At 40.5% G+C, this 18928-nt stretch overlaps 1 protein-coding gene across 6 annotated transcripts in view; it reads left to right on the forward strand.

Moving 5' to 3' along the window:
- Pals2 (protein associated with LIN7 2, MAGUK p55 family member) overlaps positions 1–18928 on the forward strand; it is an 89210-nt gene that overhangs the window by 52020 nt on the left and 18262 nt on the right. For 5 of the 6 annotated variants that reach the window (XM_051152395.1, XM_051152398.1, XM_051152396.1 and 2 more), the window contains exons 3-6: positions 3309–3461; positions 5800–5949; positions 6756–6983; positions 17600–17641. In XM_051152395.1, the coding sequence (XP_051008352.1) occupies positions 3309–3461; positions 5800–5949; positions 6756–6983; positions 17600–17641 (573 nt within the window). The remainder of the gene's footprint in view (positions 1–3308; positions 3462–5799; positions 5950–6755; positions 6984–17599; positions 17642–18928) is intronic. The other variant, XM_051152399.1, reaches the window with a different exon arrangement.

An 18928-nucleotide genomic window follows, 5' to 3' on the forward strand; every position in this document is an offset into this window, starting at 1 on the left:
TTTCGAACTCTAATATAAAATGATACTTACATGTTTTCCTTGGATACTATTACAACCAAACTTTTAAGAGCAATCTTGCTTCTTTTAAAAAGAAAAGAAAAAGGCAAATACCCTTTTGTGATTCCTGGCATCCGTGTGGCTCTAACCCTGCAGCTCTCTTAGCAGTAGTACCAAGATGCTTTGTGATATAACTTACCTAATAAAATCTGAGCTCCATTTGGATAGCGAAATGGTTTCTGAAAAGTCCTCTTCTTGGAGAGTTGCGTTCTAGCTGGTGTGTCCTCTTTTGATAGGACCCAGCCTCTGCCTGTTTGATGGCAGTGCAACTCTGTGATCTTTCCTTGTTTCCACTCTCACTCAAGTTACTGTTCTAGAGCCTTTGTAGAACTGTCTGGTTTTTGGGATTTTAGATCCTTAGATAAAAGAAAGTTAATTTTACCCCAGCTAAATTCATTTCCCATTTATATACCTTTTCCACAAAATATTTAATAAGGGATGGTTACATACTTAGCCCTGTTGTAAGAAAGTAGAATCAAAGTTTATGTATGAGCCTTGCTTTCTAAAAGAAAAGGCAGAGTCCTAAAAGAAAAGGCAGAGTCACAGTAACATTGCTACCTTACTAATGCTATTATTAGTAGTAACTATATTGGTTATCTATTTTTTTGTGTTTACAAGTTTGCAAGAACACTACTTGAGTAAAATAGCCAGAAGTTGCAGAAGAAATTCTCAGCGCATTCTCCTAAGGTACACATGGGAGTAGGAGCCCCAGAGTGGACACAGGAGGAGGCTAGACTATATTTGTATCAGATCCTGCACCTCTGCAGCATCAGCCATGGGATGCTCTTCCTACTCATGACAGGTGAAAGGCATTCTCACTGAGTTATCCTGGCTTTCTAATACTGCTTTTTCGTAAAGGAAAAAGCTCAGTTAATCAATGACTCATTTACCCATTCATTCATTCATTTATTGTTTGTTGTTTTAATCAAAAATCCCAGATCATTCTATTTTATCAATAAAGCCTCAAGAGCCAGATGCTGTGGTGAAAACCTGCCAGCTCAGAGCTGGCACCCAGCTGAACTTCCTTCTCAACTCATGTCCCAATGGAGAAGGCCCAAAAGGCTCCTTAGCTCACCTGACAGCCCAGGAGGAAGAGGCCAAAAAACCCAAGGCCAAACAAAGGCTTGCTGTTGCTAGCTCAAGGCCCAAAACGCCAAAGGCCAAGGAGCTGAGGAGCTCAAGCGCCAGAGAGCTAAGAGCCAAGCTAAAATCCCAAGAAGCGCCAAGGACTCAAAGACCGTCTGTACTTCTACACAATCTTAAATACCCTCAACTCAAAGTCCTTCCTATTCTTTAATCCCTGTCAGCTGGTTTCTTGCTCTGCCTCTTGACCTAGGGTTAATTTTATTAAATCCTGTATACACATAGCTCTTGGTGCGGGACCTGAACCACACCTTAATCACCTGTTTACAATAAACAGAAAGTTCTTAGATTAAAGGTGTGTTGGGACTCAACCACAAGAAACAGGGATTTACAGTTCAGTCTCAGAGATCACATGGGATCAAAGACAGACTTTTACAGTTCACAATCTCACGGATCACATTGAGATCAAATACCTTGCAACGTTTATTTTAAATACAGGTCTATACACTATAGCCCTTGTTGCTTACCTGGAATTTGCTGTGTAGACCAGGCTGGCCTCAGACTCCCAGAGGATCATAGCAGAGTGCCCCACTGTGACCTACTCTTAACTGGTTTTTAAGGTTTCCTGTGACCCTGTTAGTTTGATGAATTAATAAGTTCAAGTGGGCATTGGCCTCCTGAAAAATCACTAAGTTATTTTTGGTGTTAAAGTAAATTAGTGGCTTCATTTTTTTCACAATGCTTCAGAGCTTGCATTTCTGTTCTAGGAAAAAAGTAAAGTTGACTCACTATGTAGCTAAGAATGGCCCCGGACTCTTGATCTTCTTGTTTCTGCCTCTCAAGTGTTTTGATTACAGGCATGTGCCACCATGCCTAGCTGTGAAATTGATCTCAAATATATTTCAGAAATGGGTTCCCCATACTAAAATAACTGTAGCCGTAATTTCAATAAAAACACTTTCTGTATTTTATATTGAGAGTCTTCATCCATAAAACCAGTCTGTGGTGAAGGAACTTTGGGTACGTTTGGGTTGTCTTCGTGTTCCACGCTCACCGGAGACACTCCGTGTCTGCCTTTGCTTTTCATCACGTGCCCACTTAGTGTCACCTAATTTGTAATAAACACATGCAGTGAGGGAGGCAGATGTATTACGAATATTCAAGTCAGCAGTCATTTCTGTACTGAAGGCCTGAATTGCCCCAGCCTACATACAACCTTACACATGCTAACCATGTGACTAGCACAGGCAAACAGCCTGTTGATGTGGTGACTGAAAGTGGGAAACCAGTCATCATGTGTCTTAGAGAAAGATCTTGACAACTCTTCCTAAGAACAAAAGCGTGCAGGTCATCAGAGGACCGAGGCCGAGGTCTGAAGCAGGGGAGGAGCACCAGGCACCAGAGTGTCCATCTGTCCATCCGTGTGCCTGGGTTTTGTTTTCAAGATGGAATCTCTTTGTAGCCCAGGCACTGGCCTAAAATGTCCAACCTGCCCTCCCACATTCCTCAAGATTAGGTTTACAGACATATGCTACTATACCAGACACATTTCTTTATAAAGATCATTTTAAAATATTAACATGCATACTTAGTCATTTGCTTTAATGAACATAACAATATCCAGAGTTGAAGCCTCTATTAGAAATCTAGTTATGGATAGAGGGTCTCATATGAGCTTTATATATCATCTGCCTAATTCAGTTTTGCTTTCTTTCTTTCTTTCTTTCTTTCTTTATTTATTTATTTTTATTTTTTGCAGTAATTATAAAATGAGTATTTCACAATGTTTAGGGGAGGAATAGGGACCAAAGTCACTATTTTTATGGAATATTTATAAAATCCATCTATTGCCTGTGACTTGTGTGCGTGTGTGTGCGCGTGTGTGTGCATGTGTGTGTGCGTGCGCGTGTGCACGCACGCGTGAGAACATGCATGCCACAGTACTCATGTGGAGGTCAGAGGACACCTTTCCAGAGTCAGTTCCCTTGCCGTGTTGACCCCCATCATAACATTCAGGTTGTCAGGCTTGGCAGCCAGCGCCTTTACTCCACTGACTACCTCACCTACCCTCTAAGGAATAACTTTTAAAAATAAGAAAGTATGAACCAGTGAAATATCAGAACAAAACACATCAGCAATGTTACTTTAACCCACTTTTGTTTTTCCAGGCTCACGAGAGGCTTGAAGATTCAAAATTAGAAGCTGTCAGTGACAATAACTTAGAATTAGTGAACGAAATTCTTGAAGATATCACTCCTCTAATAAGTGTGGATGAAAATGTAGCAGAACTGGTTGGCATACTCAAGGAGCCTCACTTCCAGGTAGCCTGCTCCCATCATCTTCCCATGGCTTTCTCCTCAGGAAGCTAACTTCTGCACTGAAGTAATTCAGTGTTGGCGTAGGGCGTGTTCCACAAGTCCGTACGATCTCGCTTAGGTTTCCTCATACCCGGAGGGTAAAGGGATGTCAACACGCACATATGTGGCTGTGCACAGCACAGAAAAATGCTGTGTTTGTCACAGAAGAAAATAACCTTGGCTTTTCCTTTGTGCCATCAGTTAACCCTGACTCACCATCAGACCACATCCTAGGAAAAATTCTCACTTTGACAGTGTCGCTTGGTTTGTTTGTTTGGCATTTTTGTTGTTGTTTCTTTTTATTACTGGGCGAGGGGTATGTGCCACGGCGGATGTCTGGGGGTCCTAGGAGACCTGGCGGGAGACTGTTACCTCTTTTTACCATGTGGATCCCTGAGATTGAACTTCAGTCACCAGGGTTGGTGACAAGAGCCTTTACCCTCCGAGACATCTTGACAGCCATTTTTCTTCGTGAATACCACTGTGTGTCCTTCCTCCTTTGGCGTCTTGTGGGCCGTGTTTAGTATTGCTTCAGGACCAGGGTGAATTCAGTGAAACCCATGATAAAATGACGACAGAAGGTTTGTCTAGGGATAGAAACTATTACATAACATACTTTATTCTGTAGATAAAAACAGCAACAACAAGAAGAAACTGGCCTGTGAGCGAGTTCAGCAGTTTCACGAAGAAAAATTCACTTCAAAACAGAAACACCTGGGGCATTTTTATTTTAAACTTGTAATAACTAAGAGTATAAGGTAATAGAGAATATTAGGGAAGTAACAGGTGAATTGGAACCCCATAAATCCATCCAGCCTTATATGGTTACTCATGGTACGACAGAGCCGTTACATGTTAGTAGAAAAAAGATCTGCTACCATAGGTGAAAAAAGTGTCACTGTTTTCTATTCAACCTTTACCCTCAGAATGAGCTAGTAACACCCCTTTACTTTTTAAAGACCCCTCTGAGGAGCTAAAGGATTGAGTTCATGTAAGGCAGTATTTGAATTTTATTTTAAGGGCAGTGGGAAATCGCGGGGCCAGGATATTATACATACAAATTTACAATTCACGTCTGTGGGTTCCTGCTGCATCTTAAACATGGTGTTTAGTTGAAGAGACAAAGCTATTGTCTTCAGTGTCCCTCCCTCCGTTTTCCCTTCCTTCCTTTGTTTCTTGTTTGAGACAGTTTATCACTAGACTTCAAGCTCACCAATTGACCAGGAAGCCCAGAGATGCTCTCGTGCCCGTTTCACAGAGCTGGAGTTGCAGACGTACATCTCTGTACCAAACTTTTATATGCATTCTAGGAATCTGCACACAGGCCAGTGTGTGGGGCAAGCACTTTACTGACTGGGCCGCCTTCCTAACCCTGTTTTCACGCTCAATTTTTTAGTATCTTGCAGATGATTTCATGAAATTATCAGGAATTGCCAACTAAGCCGAAACTCAGATTATTTCTGTCTTGAATGTGTTGATACTTGCTCTCCTCTCCTGTTTTGACTTGTCGTGTCTGAGCTTGTGTTATGCATACTCAGAAACTCTTAAACTTAGTGTTATGGCAAGTATTGAATTAAAACTTTTTTGGATAAGAAATTTTAAAACTGTTTACTATAAAAATGAAATTTCTGGACAACTAACTCAAAAATCTCCAGAGTAGCATATACAGAGTGAACATAGATAGCAAACTGGACATTACATCCAGAACCATTTCTGATTCTTTTTTCCTTCAAAATGTATATTTTATAGACTAAAATCTTATTTGGTAACATGCAATTTCCTGTAAGTGATAGAATTTGCTGATATTTATTTTCTCAGATATCTTTTTAGCATACCTTTTATATATGTCAAAAGTATATCATATTACTAATATATTAGCATAATAAAAATTAGAGTTTTTATCACTCAACTTTTTTTTTTTTTCTGTATCTTACGGATAGGGGTTAGTGGTAAAGACTGAAGAAGATGCTGACACTGTTGACGGGAAATTTGTAACCTCCCTGTACCAGACTTGGAAACCCAGGTTTGGTGTCCAGTGAACATGACACTTTAAAAGCATGTGACTAAATTCTACCAGTCTCTTTAAATCTGAAAACCTGAATATGGCATTGCTTGGTGATAATAAAATGATTTAGTTTTACTTTGTAAAAAATTGAATTATTTGATATAATTCATGTTGGGAATTTAATAGTGTGTCTTTAGAAACTTTTAGTACTCTACAGTGTTAATGAACTAATAAATTATTTTTAGCAACTTGTTCCATCAGTAGCTAATAACAACAGGCTGTTTTGACTCCTTCCAGTCGCTCCTGGAGGCCCATGATATCGTGGCGTCAAAGTGTTATGATTCGCCTCCCTCAAGCCCAGAAATGAATAATTCTCTCAATAATCAGTTGTTGCCAGTAGATGCCATCCGTATTCTTGGTATTCACAAAAAAGCTGGAGAGCCGTTGGTGAGTAGATCTGAAATGTAGCGCTGCCTAGTCTCTGCTCTTGATACACTGTGGGAACTGCTCATTCTTTCTTTATCAGTCCTTAGCGTTTGTATAAGTACACAGCAGATCATCTGTCAGTCATGTAGCTTATGAAACTTAATCAAAATGAAACCTTAAACTGACTTGGAAGCTATAAATATGCCAGTGGGGAACAGGAGAACGGCTTTAGTTCTTCCCAGCCTTTCAGAACTCGTCTGTCTGCTTACTAATGATAACACCAAAACAAGAAAAAAGGGTGTTATTAAAATTTAAAGTTTTTAATGGAGCTCTGTAAGTAGCGAAGTTAACTACTTCCTCTTAAGGTTTTTATTTGTAGTTCCTAAACACAGCGATGTGGCAAACACAACAAGTCAGCAGTCTTTTTTGCTCCCTTGAGCTCCCTTTGTCTGTGGAATACAGCGAGATTGTAAAGGTTAGCCCAGTTACACGAGTGTTCCTCTGATGCCACAGTTACACTTACTTGGGAACAGAATTCACCAATCTGGTTTCAGAGTCATTTTATTTTATTTTTTTAATAATTTATTTAATTATATTCAGTATGCATTGGTATGACAGTGTCAGAATCCCTGGAACTGGAACTACAGACAGCTGTGAGCCACCACATGGTTGCTGGAAATTGAACCCGGGTCCTTTGGAAGAGCAGACAGTGCTCTTAACCACTGAGCCATCTCTCCAGCCCCTAACCGAGTCATTTTATTTGTATTCATGGATGTTTACATATTTGTAATGAGAAAATAATATATATCTTTTTAAATTTCCTATAGGGTGTAACGTTTAGGGTTGAAAATAATGATCTAGTAATTGCCCGAATCCTTCACGGAGGGATGATAGACCGACAAGGCCTGCTTCACGTGGGGGATATCATTAAGGAAGTCAATGGCCACGAGGTTGGAAACAACCCAAAGGAATTACAAGAATTACTGAAAAACATTAGTGGAAGTGTCACCCTAAAAATTTTACCAAGTTACAGAGATACTATTACTCCTCAACAGGTTAGTGATAATTTTCTGGGTGATATTAAGAATACTTTACTTTTTTAATCACTCTGTTAGGTAGATGCTTAATTGTTACTATTTTGCGTAAGACAGTTTGTCTTGGTAATTTCTTTTTTTTTTTTTTTTTTTTTGGTCTTGGTAATTTTTATATGCTATCTTAGTATCATAAAGGAAATGATATCACATTTACTTGTGAACCCTGTTATTTGTATAGTCTACAGGTAGGTATCAGAAAAGTCATAAAGCCTTTTCTTAAAATTACTATTGTTGAAAACGTTTTTGACATCTCTTTTTTTTTTTTTTTTTTTTTTTTTTTTTTTTTTTCCTTTTTTCAAACATTTCAAACTTTGAGACCCTAGTCTAGGTGACCTCCAGGCTAATGCTTTAGTGATACGGTATTTTACAAGCAATGTCTGATAGGTTGTACTAAAGATGCTCTTGGACACCTACTTTTTAAACATTTCATGTATATTTTCGGTACCATGAATAAGTGAATAGGAGAGTGTGCTAATGATAGAGATTATTTTGGTCTCCTATAATAGCTGCTCTTGTAATGGTCATGACATAATCGTAGTACTCGGAAGGTTGAAACAAAAGGACCCTAAGTTTTGGAGCTTAGCTTGGGGTATATAGTGAAATACCCCCAAAAAGAAAAGAGGGAGATAGATAGCATTCTGGTTTTGAGCTGGTCTTTAGAAGATAGGATATGCTACTTTTACATGTAAATTAGACCTCTGGAAATAGTGAACTTTGTTTGAAATAAAGGCAGATATCTGCTTTAGTTTCATTCCTGTTGCTGTGATAAAATACCCAACAAAAGCAAACTAGTGAAAAGGAGGGTTTATTTCAGCTTACAGTTCCAGTATTGCAGTAGGTCCCAGCACAGCTACAGTCAGGAGCAGGTAAACCAAGCCAGAATGCAGGTCAGCACGTCTGTGTTAGCTCAGCACAGGTTCCCCATTTTTCACACAGCCCTGGAGCTGCTGCCCAGGGCATGTGGCCACCCCACTAGCCTGGGTCTTCTACACCTGGTAACTTAAGACAGGCCCACAAGCATGCCTGCAAGTCAGCCCGATATAGGCAGTCTCTCTCATTGAGAGCCTTTTTTCCAGTTGATTCTAGGTGCGTCAAATTGAGAGTTAAAACTAACTCTATAACCTTACTTTACAAAGGAAACAATCACGAAAGAAGACAACATCAGAACTTAGACTATCCCCGCTCTTCTCAGGCTGCCGTTACCCTTATTTGCGTATTTCTACCTATGGCAAAATGAGACCTATTTGAACCTGATTGTATTGGAAGAATAAGATTTGTTATTTGATTACCTGTTGATTATAATGGGAAAATAATATTTTCCTTCGTGGTCCCAACGAGACTTACTGTTTGACAAAACAGCCCACGACGCTGGGAGGACCATGGCAGCAGGAGTTCAGTGTCCACAGTCAGGAAGCAAGTAGAAGTGACTTGTTGTTCAGCCCGGGACCCCAGCCTGTGGGGCGGTGCCGTTCTCGTTTACTGTAGCAAGGCTTCCGAGCTGCTCCCACAGCTGCGCTTCCATGCTGACACTTAACCCTGTCTACTTGATGACGGTCATACGTGTGTATAATGGACTTTACAGGCAAAACACTCTTTGTTACTCTTTGTGTAAATTTTGTATTTGGTTAATTCAACAGCTGGCCTCAGCGTATGGATCTTTACCTTTGGTTTAGGCTTACATTCCCCCATTCTATAATGTCTGGGTTTTTCCTAGCCTTTAGAACTAGGGACGAGGGTTGACTGTGCAGGGAGGAGAAGTGGTCACAGGAGCCCGTGCAGCACTCGACAGCACATCCCTCTCTGAAAAAGAAGAGGCACCGTGACAAGAAGCCTCCAGCTGTACTCAAATTGGGATTTTCTTTTTTAATGAACAGAAAATGATGATGTTGAGGCAGTTAGCGTGATCCAAGACTGTGCTGGACAAACTGGGCATCTGACAGATGCTGTAGGTAAAGGCCCTTGCCCCCGACTCTCTCACTTAGCAGCGCCATCATCTAGTATGCCGGCTCCCACCCCATGCCCAACCAACTGTGCTGTTTTCTGTAGGAAAAGCTAAAAATCGTAAGTGGAAATTTCCTGAATGACTCAAACTCTAAAGTGCATTATTGTGAGCGGTGTGAGGAACTGTTGTTTTTCGTGCCTCAGCCCCGCCCAGAGCCTGAGTCCCGTCCCTTAGCTCAGAGTGTTGCACGTAGTGCCCTCTCACTAGTGCTCCCTCAGTGAGCACAGCGCTGTGCTGATGTGTCCGTGTTTGGGCTCAAGTGACAACCTGACAGCATAAGGACTGGCAATTCAGACGTGCCAACTCAGAAGCCGGGGAGGACTTCCTGTACGTGCAATGGTAGCAGCTCTCAGTCTAGCAAGAAAGAAAAAGACTCTGATGCTGAGGTTGCTAAGATCTGTGGTAACAACAGGTCTTCTCTCCATGAAATTGTGAGGAAAAGAAGTTGTCTGTCAGCCTGAAGCAGCTAGCCATGGCTACCGTGTGTGTTAAGTGCTTAGTTAACAGCGGTTATAAAGCTCAGTGTTTTCTTAAGTTTAGCATTCATTGCACATCTTGGAATGTGTCTTCCATGGAAAAGCGGGGAGCCTGTTGTAGTTCTGTAGATTGTTGTGAGAGTAGAGGGGAACCAGAGGCTCTCCTGCTTACGGGGTGGATTTTTAAGGCATGACGGTAGATCCTCGTCAGAAACACTTGAGCTGCTGACTTGCAGCCTCAACTCTTCTATGAAACGTGTGATATATAGTTTACAGCTTAAGAACCAGGGTAAGCTAGACGTTACAGCTAGTTTGGAAGTTCTTCAACTTATATATATGAGTTAGGTTTCTGGAAGGTATAAATAAATCTACATACAAAACCTGTAGTTAGTTTTTTACCCTATGGTAGGTGGATTGGGAGCTATTTGGCTCATGGTTTTAGGAAGTTCAGTCTAAGGATGCTTAGCTACATTTCTGGGCTGTTACGGCGGAGTATGATTGTGGAAAGGCAGAGCAGAGTTACTCACCGCAGTAGGGCTGAAACCAGAGAAACACAGGAAGGGGTCCGGGCAGAGTGTGTGCGCCCTGCAGACATGCTTCTCAGGGGCCTGTTACCTCCAACCAGGCCTCGGCCCCTAATTGCCTGCTCAGTGTGAACTCCTCAGTGGACTGGACCCATTAGTGACGTTAGTGCCATTATAGTCCACCCGCCTCTCAGTGACGGGGTCTGCCATCTGGGGCCCAAGAATTCAACATGAGATTTTAAGGAGACTATATATAAATCGTAACAAGGACAAACTGATAGCAATACTCCTTTACTTAATCCTTATGACCAGCATGACTTGGACACCAAATGTATTATAGGAAAATAAGTTATAAATCTATTTTATTCACCAAAAAAATAGAAATCAAAGTTAATTTTCTGAAAAGATTAATAGTTTGTTATTCAAAGTATGCTAGCACAGTTTCTTACAAGAAAAATGCATGTGTAACTGAGAATATTAACAAATTAAGAGAGAATAACCTCATTAGAGTTGTGATTAAATTTAGTTCAGAATTATGTGTCTTTTGTAAGTACTAATAACATAGGAAGAGGAAGGTCCTAACCATTGGAAGTCTGACTTCTGTAAAGTAGGGCCATGACTGCTCTAAAATATAGTTGAGATGAAGGCTTTTAATTGTAGAGATGAGGGATAGATTAGCAAGAGGCATCTAAAGAGTCCAGATGAGGGAGGGAGAGAAAGTAGTAGACAGAAAATGACCAGTAGAATGGGCCAGGCCATGGCAAGAAGAGTGTGTGTGTGTGTGTGCGCGCGCGTGCGCGCGTGCACGCACGCGCACCTGTGGGCCAGGCCATGGCAAGAAGTGTGTGTGAGTGAGTGAGTGTGTGTATGTGTGTGTGTGTGTGTGTGTACGCGTGCACCTGTGCAGTGAGGGAGAAAAAGAAGAGAGGAAGACAAGAGTCCGAAGAGAGAGCATGGCTGAATGGCAGGGTTAGATAGGAGTGAGAAGTTGAGAAAGGAAGCCCAAGAGCTGGGGAAGAGTAGCGCAGGAGGCAGGGTGAGACAGCCAAGCCGAGAAGGCCCCAGTACTGAGTGTGCCTGGAGTCCTGCGTGGCTGTGGTAGGCTGCTAGGCACCAGGGATAGCCATGCGTCCTAGGTTTCCCTTGGATCTGTCAGCATCAGCATCAAAAACTGGACTCTGAGCTCGTCTGATCTACCTGACACTTCACTGTGACCAACCCTAGCCCCCATGGCATCTCACCTCCACCAGAGTGAAAGTGCCCATCATAAACCAAGGAAACCCACCATACCGTATACAGTTGTGCGTGGGGGAAAGAAATGTCCTCCAAAGAGTCTGTTGTAGCAAACACTACAGCTCTAGGAGTCCTTATCTCGTGCTGAAGTTTAGTACGTTTGCCCACCAAGTCCACTAACATTAGAGCTCTCTCACCTCACCACTCCCAGCCACTGTGGGACAGAGCAGCTAACAGAAGTGCCACCCAGGATCTTAGCCCAGCTTGGCACTGACACACTTCAGGGCCCTGCCACATGTGATGGAAAAGCACAGCTTACTCTGGAGGAGAAGGGTGGGGAAGTTTGTTCAGAATTCTGATGAGGCTTCAAACAGTGGAACAAACTGAACTGAGTCAACGTCAAGGATAAAATAGCAATGATTTGATTGCTTTAGTAACTTTCATTTGGGATAGAATGAAACATAAATCCTTAATACTTTAAATGCCAAGACTTTTGGACACTGAAACTTTCAGTTAATTATTGCTTATACTCAATTGTTTGTTTGCTATTGCTTAATCCAAAGAAGCCACAAAGTAAAGTCTAAAGATAAAGATTTTGCCTCATTGAAGTTCAAAAACAAAATGGAAGGAGAGGAAGGTGTTCACTGGTATTACCTTCTGTCAGTATTTTCTTGAGGGTTCAGTAAGCATAATGTGACAAAAATAACAGACAAGGGAGCTGCAGAGGAAGAAATAAAACTGTAAATTTACAGTTAATATAATTCTTAGGCTTAGAACCCACCTCGCAAGAAACTACAAATATAGAAATAGTAGAGTACTTAATCAGATTAGTATACTGTAGTTTCGGGGTTTTTTTTTATTTGTTTTGTTTTTGTCTTAGTGGCAACTAAAAATGAAACTTAAGACACCATTTACAATAGAGTCACTTTAATGCCTGGGAATAAATCTAACAAAATAGTTCAAGTCCTCCACACAAAAGAATTATAAAGATGTTCTAAATAAATAGAATATTATGGAAATGCCCAGTTTCCTCCCACTGACTTACAGACTCAGAGATCTGACAATCAAAATTCTAGCAAGATTTTTGGTCGTCTTGATGAGATGAATGGCCAGACACTCTGGAGGTGGAAAAGCAGGAATGGGGGCCTCTTACTTCCTGACAAACATCCTGACAAAGCAGCTTTAGGGGGGAAAGGGGTATTGTGGCCCGCAGTTCAAGGGTACAGCCCACCATAGTGTGGTGGTAAGAAGGGAGCAAAAGCCGTGAAGCCGCTGGTCTCCTCGAGTCCACAGGCAGGAAGCAGAGAGCAGTAACACCTTGTTCCCAGCTTCCTTCTATTTGTACAACCCAAGATTCCAGCCCAGAAAATGGTGACACTCACACTAGGTAAGTACTTGCCCATCACTTGGGCTACTCAGGGTGCTCCTGCACTGCAGTGACCAGGGCCCATCTCCCAGGCGCTTTTAGATGCCACTGAACTGAACGTGGAGACTAACCATCACTGTTAGCATTTTTTATTTTTGTTTGTCCTCTCACACAATGCATGTTGATCATGACAATCACAGTTATTAATGTGCAGGGTTTATACATTGTGGTGTCAGCATAGAAATGGATAGCATGGTCAGTGGAAGAGAGAGCTCAGAAAGAGACGCGTATATTATGTTGGTATAGAGCAGAACGGAGGAAATTGAATATTCATAGAGATAATATCTAAAGTTCTGTCACTGTTTCCCATCACATACAAACTCAAGTACAGACCCTTGTTCAGTAAACATCTGAAAACACTAAAAATCACAGTGTGAAATGCTGTATTATACAATCTACTTAGCAAAATTCATACATGAGTCTACAGCATGTTGGCTTCCTTGGCAGTAAGAGCACAGTTGGAATAACACATTGATGGGAAGTTTAGTAATGCCCCTCAGAGTTGAATGTTCACGCAGTCCTTTCCTAGAATAATTCTTACATATATATATAGTCAGAAATTCATTAACAATCATTTAAATCCTAAAACATTATGTGCATATATTATGGTACTATTTTTATTTTTAAATGACTACATATTTCTTTAATTTATATAGATGGAATTAAATCTGTATCCAGAAGGAAAAGCTAGGAGTTGAATACAAGATCTAAAATAAGGTTCTCTTGGTTGGGGGAGCCAGGATAATGGGTTGGAATGAAATGAGAGCAGGAGGACCAGGTTTTGAGCTTATATTTTGGGTGGCAGACCTATGGTTCCTTACTACGTAATTTACTAAATAAATGCAGTTTATGTATTTAGGAGTAACTCATGTGATTTAAATTGAAGAATTACAAGTTCTAATTTTTTAAAGTGTACAGTTTTATAAATATGGGTAAGCATATATACCTGTGACACCATTAACACAGTCAAGATAATAAACTTACCCGTCACCCTTGAGTTCCATGAGACTGTGTCCCTCTCTCACTCCAGACAACTGCTGTTCTGCATTCTGTCACTGTAGGTTAGTTTGCATTGCCATATCATATAAGTGGAATCATCTCATACATTGGATTTCAGATTTTTAATATATTTTTCCTTTGAGGATTCCATAGATGCATACAGCATATTTTTATTATATTCACCCCCATACTGCTCCTCCTGACCCCTCCCAGATCTGCTTCTCACTCTCTCAGCTTTGTGTGCTCTGAGTACAATGTGTGCTGCCCATTTACTCATGGTGTTGGGCCTGGCTCTGCCTCCGTCAGAGTCCCTCAGCTGTCAGACGCTCAGACAGAGGCGCATGAGGCCCTCAGCTCCGTGCTGGAAGGCTGACTGGCTTGATGCCGTCCAGGTCTTGTACAGGCAGCCACAGCTCCTGTGAGTTCAGCAGCTCTGTCATGTCTAGAAGGTGCTGTTGTGTTCTTTCCCTCTCTAACCTCCAGCTCTTAGTCTTCCTGCCTCCCTCATCCTTGGTGTGGTCCAATAGCCTTGCAGGGAAGGGGCACAATACAGGTGACCATCTGTTGCTGAGCACCCCATAGGCACTTTAATCTTTGTACTTTGACCAATTGTGAGTTTCTCCTTTCACCACTGTGCAACACACACACACTTCTCTAGTTGAGTCTGAGAGCCTCACTAATCTGTGCTGACAGAGATTTGACTTTATAAGGTATTTTCATACTGTGTCTATTTAGCATATGAGCTCCCTAGCCGTATACTGAGTGAGTTAGCTCAGACCCAGAATGACAGAAGTTGGATGTTCTCAATCATAAATCTTGAAGAGCTTCTAGAATCTAGGAAAGTAGAAATGAATTTCAGTTTTTACCTAAAGTCTTTCAGCATAAATTTGCATGTGGTGTATCCATTTTGTGTACTTGTATTGGTGAGTTCATACCTTTTGCATGGGCATACCAGCTTGTTCAGTAAAAGCTGCCTGGGGCTGTGACAGATAAAACAACTAGGGATATAAATACCTAAGGATTGACAGTTGGTCATGTGGTAGGTGTATATTGACATTTTAGAGAAAAAACCTTTCCAGAAATGATTGTACCCACTTACAGTGTCACAGCGTTGCTTTTCCTCAGTGTCCTTGCTGTATCTGGTGTGACCAGTCTCTAGTTTTAGTCAATGTAATAGTGTATAGTAGTAGCTGACTGTGGTTTTAATTTGCACATCACTACTAATAATAAGATTGGACATTTTTTATGTGCTTATTTTCCAGTTTTTCATGTGCTTATTTTCCATGCTTTTATTCAGTTCAGTTCAGTGAAGTTTTCATGCCTTTGTCTATTTTGTATTGCTCTGTTTGGCTTTGGCATTCTTTTGCATTCTGGTGTGCTGACTAGTTTTATGTTAACTTGACACGCGTTAAAGTCATTTAAGAGGAGGGAACCCCAATTGAGAAAAAGACCAGGCTGTAGGCAGTCAAGTCTGTAGGGCATTTCCTTAATTAGTGATTGATTGGGGGTAAGAGGCATCCCATTGTAGGTGACGTCACCCCTGGGCTGGAGGTCCTAGGTTCTGTAAGAAAGCAGGTGGAGCGAGCCAGGAAGTAGCACTCCTCTGCGGCTTCTCCATCAGCCTGTCCTTCCAGGTGCATACCTGGTTTGAGTTCCAGCGTTGGCTTCCATTAGTAGATTGCGTCTCAGGATGTGCAAGCCATTGAATAAGCCCTTTCCTGCCCAAGTTGCTTGGTTATGATGTTTCATCACAGCAATATTAACCCTAAGACTCGTGGATACAAATGTTTCATCAAAATTATAATTTGCAGAGATTTTCATCCAGTTTTCAAATTTAGGATTATTTTTCCTTATCTCCTGAGTGTTGGGGTTACAGTCATGTACCATCATGCTCAACTCTGGATTGAGTACTGTGATCTGCTTAACAATTTGAATTCTTCTTATGGTTTCTTGAAAATAAGAATATAATATGTAAATTTTAAGTATTTATTTATTTTACTAGTCTTGTTGAGACAGGTTCTCACTCTGTAGCCCAGGCTAGCCTTGAAGGAAGTCCTACCTTCACCTCCCAAGTGTTAGGATTATAGGTGCAAGTTATCACAATTGGTTGTACTAAGTCTTGTTTATTAATTGCTTCATATTTGACATTTCTAGTCTTTTTTTTTTTTTTTTTTTTTTAACTTTTAGGGGTTTTTCACTTGGTTAGTTGGTTTCATTTTTGAGACACATTATCACATAGTCCAAGCTGGCCTCCCATTCACTGTGCCATTAAAGCTGACTTTGAACTGATCCTTCTGCCTCTACTTCCCAGATGCTGGGATTACAGCGCATACGGTGACTGCTCGGTATTCCGAGCTGTTCTTAATTGTCTTTTCTCCTCCAGGATATCTGTTCCTACTTATTCATATGCCTGCTCTTTTTGTTTTGTTTTGTTTTGTTTTTTAGAATTTATGAAAACTGTATTTTACATTATTTCTGCCCTCCTTTCTTCCACGGCAGCCTCCTGTGTCCTTCCCTACATCCACCCTCTCAAATAGGTGACGCACGCATCTGTCATCATTGTTAAACAGCATGCACAACTTGCTGCGTGAACAGCTTTTATGTGCATACATTTAGGCCTGACCATTTGGGATTCAGCAACGCATCACTGGGCAATTGACCCTGGAGGTGACTGGCCGTCTCCCTGTCAGCAGCCATTAACTGTCGGCAGCTTTTTGTATAGGAATGGGACCTTGAGATCCTCCCCTCTTGTCACTGGCGTGTGGGGTGGTATGCTGTCTCTGTGCAGCCTTGGTTAGCACGCTGCGCCCTGGTCTTTTGCTATAATGAGTACTTTAGTAGATAGCAGGGTTGTATACAAGTCACCTCACACATGTCTGAATAATGTAACTTCTGAGTCCATTCCCAGAAGTGGATTACTAGGTCAGAGGGTGTATGTATTTGTGATCCTGGTAATTATTGCTAAATTGTCCTCCCAAGAGGTTGGGGCGTTCTTCCACAGGCCTGTTAGGAAAATCCCTACTAGCCCTTCCTTTGTGCTGTCTGCAGAATGTCAAGTCTTTGAGCTTCTGCTAGTTGATAGGAAGAAGGTGTTACCCTAGTAGAGTTTCAATTTTCATTTCTACTCAGAATAGTTTAAACATCTATACTTAAAAGCAATTTGTACGTCCCTTTCTGTAGTGTCTATTTTAGATTGCTGATCATTCAGTTTTTCCTTTAATGGTGACAAAACAGAATTGAAATGTTTTTTTAAGTGGTGTTTAGTAAGTAAAGATTGATCAGCTGACATTCATAAACTATCATTAGTGCAGCTCATAAAATACAGCTAAGTCAGCTACTTAATGATTTTAAAGATTTTATTAAACTCCTAGGTCAAAAGCCAGGATAACTGATTTTTCAGACAAATTTTACCAAAGTAGAACTAGATTAATCTGAGCTTTTGAGCATGAGGGTAATGTTCCAAAAGTAGTTGAAAAAGCCAAAGAAATGTTCCTTTTTGTAATCCTATACATCTGAGTTGGGTGTTCGTATCTCCAGACAGGGGAACTACTGTTTGAAATTTGGAAGATGCTTATAACTTTACAAAGTATTCTCCCATACCCAAGGATGATATTACACCCTTGCTTAGGTTCCATGAGGCTTTTCATAGGGTGGGCCTTTCTCCAGAAGTAAGGAATATACTGCTAGTTTCATAACTACTCACACAATCTCTTCTCTGCCTCATGTCAAATGTCTGCGGCTTTTTGCTTCTATCATTTGTAATTTACGGGTATTATAACCTGTGAACAATTAATTAGGGAGGAAGTTGTTTGACCAATGAGTGAAGTAATAAAGTGAGCCAGTAGCTTACTTGTATTTTGTTAAGTTATAAATTAAAAGTCTGGCTTTATTTATGCAATTGAAAAATATATTTTTAGAGTTACGTCAATCTGGAGAGGCATCCAGCCCATGTCCATCAGGTATGATATGATGTGAAAACATTCTCTGGTATTCCTGCTGTTCTGTCTCAGCAGTCAACTAAATTTACCTTGATTAAACTTTATCATCTTGAGTTGTTCATTGCCAGAGCCTTGAGCTGCATGCCAAACTCAACTTAGCCACCCGTCACAGTTTAGCCGTCTTAATATTGTGTGCATGCTTGCTTATTAGATACTTCTAAAATTATGTCTGAGGGAAAAGTGGCTTCCTGGTTAGGCTAGCCATCGATTGCCAGGCTTTGCGAAGTTGTTGCGAACGGCCTAGATCTTTCTATCAAGACCACACGCACCCAGTGTTTACAAATATCTTCCTAGACAGCTTTCACACTGGGTGTTTCTTTAAGCACACTAATAATACAGTGTATGTACGTGTGCTATTTGGAATTTTTATTTGTTTCTAGTTGTAGAAGTATGATACACAGAGAAAAATAACATTGTTAATTCGACTAATGGTATGGTTTTCTGCTTATTAAAGTTTATCTGCTGATTAATGCTAAGGCTTTTTGGTAGAAGATAAAATTTGAATTTCTATAAATATGTATGAAGCATGTCTATTTTAAGAAAATAGTTGATTTAAACCTGGCCATCAAATATTAAAGATGATTAATTAGAATTCAAATTAAAGTAAATAAGCAGTATGCTGCAAGCACTGAAGATCTTAAGTAACAGTGTAGCTGGCATGCTTTTATTAGTAAAGCAATTTTAAGAGAAATGGGTATGTTTGAATTTATATTGGAAAATAGTTAAGACCTTTCTAGTACTTTGTCTCATAAATAATTTAATACTTATTTAAATTTAAACATATAAACCACAGTAAGATGATCTAAAGTATTTTCCTTACTAGTTTTACCCAGTGTAACTGTCTGATTAGAATACACTACTAGAGATAAAATTGTGTTTTAAGGTTGCTAAATATATTTCAGGTCTCACTTCAAGATGACCTTTGTTGTTTAATTTTGCTTTCAAGGTGTGTGTACACTGTCAGTCCTGATACACTGGAAATACATACTAACATACTTTATTTCAGGATTTTAACTGCAAATTGACATTTACTTAAATTAAAAGTATGCAGTTTTTGTTGGGAAATCAAGTGAAAAAATTGAAGATGGGAGAAGAGTGCAGTGGAGTGATTGTTACACACTTACTGGCTTAAGACTAGGTGTTAAGAAAAGTATAAAATATAGCTCAGTGGTAGAACACTCACCCACATACAAAGCCCTGAGTTTAAACCCCCCCCCCCACGTCCCAAAAAAAGAAACAGGAGTTTAA

The sequence above is a fragment of the Acomys russatus genome, chromosome 10 (assembly GCF_903995435.1).
Source record: "Acomys russatus chromosome 10, mAcoRus1.1, whole genome shotgun sequence".
NCBI classification, from domain to species: domain Eukaryota; kingdom Metazoa; phylum Chordata; class Mammalia; order Rodentia; family Muridae; genus Acomys; species Acomys russatus.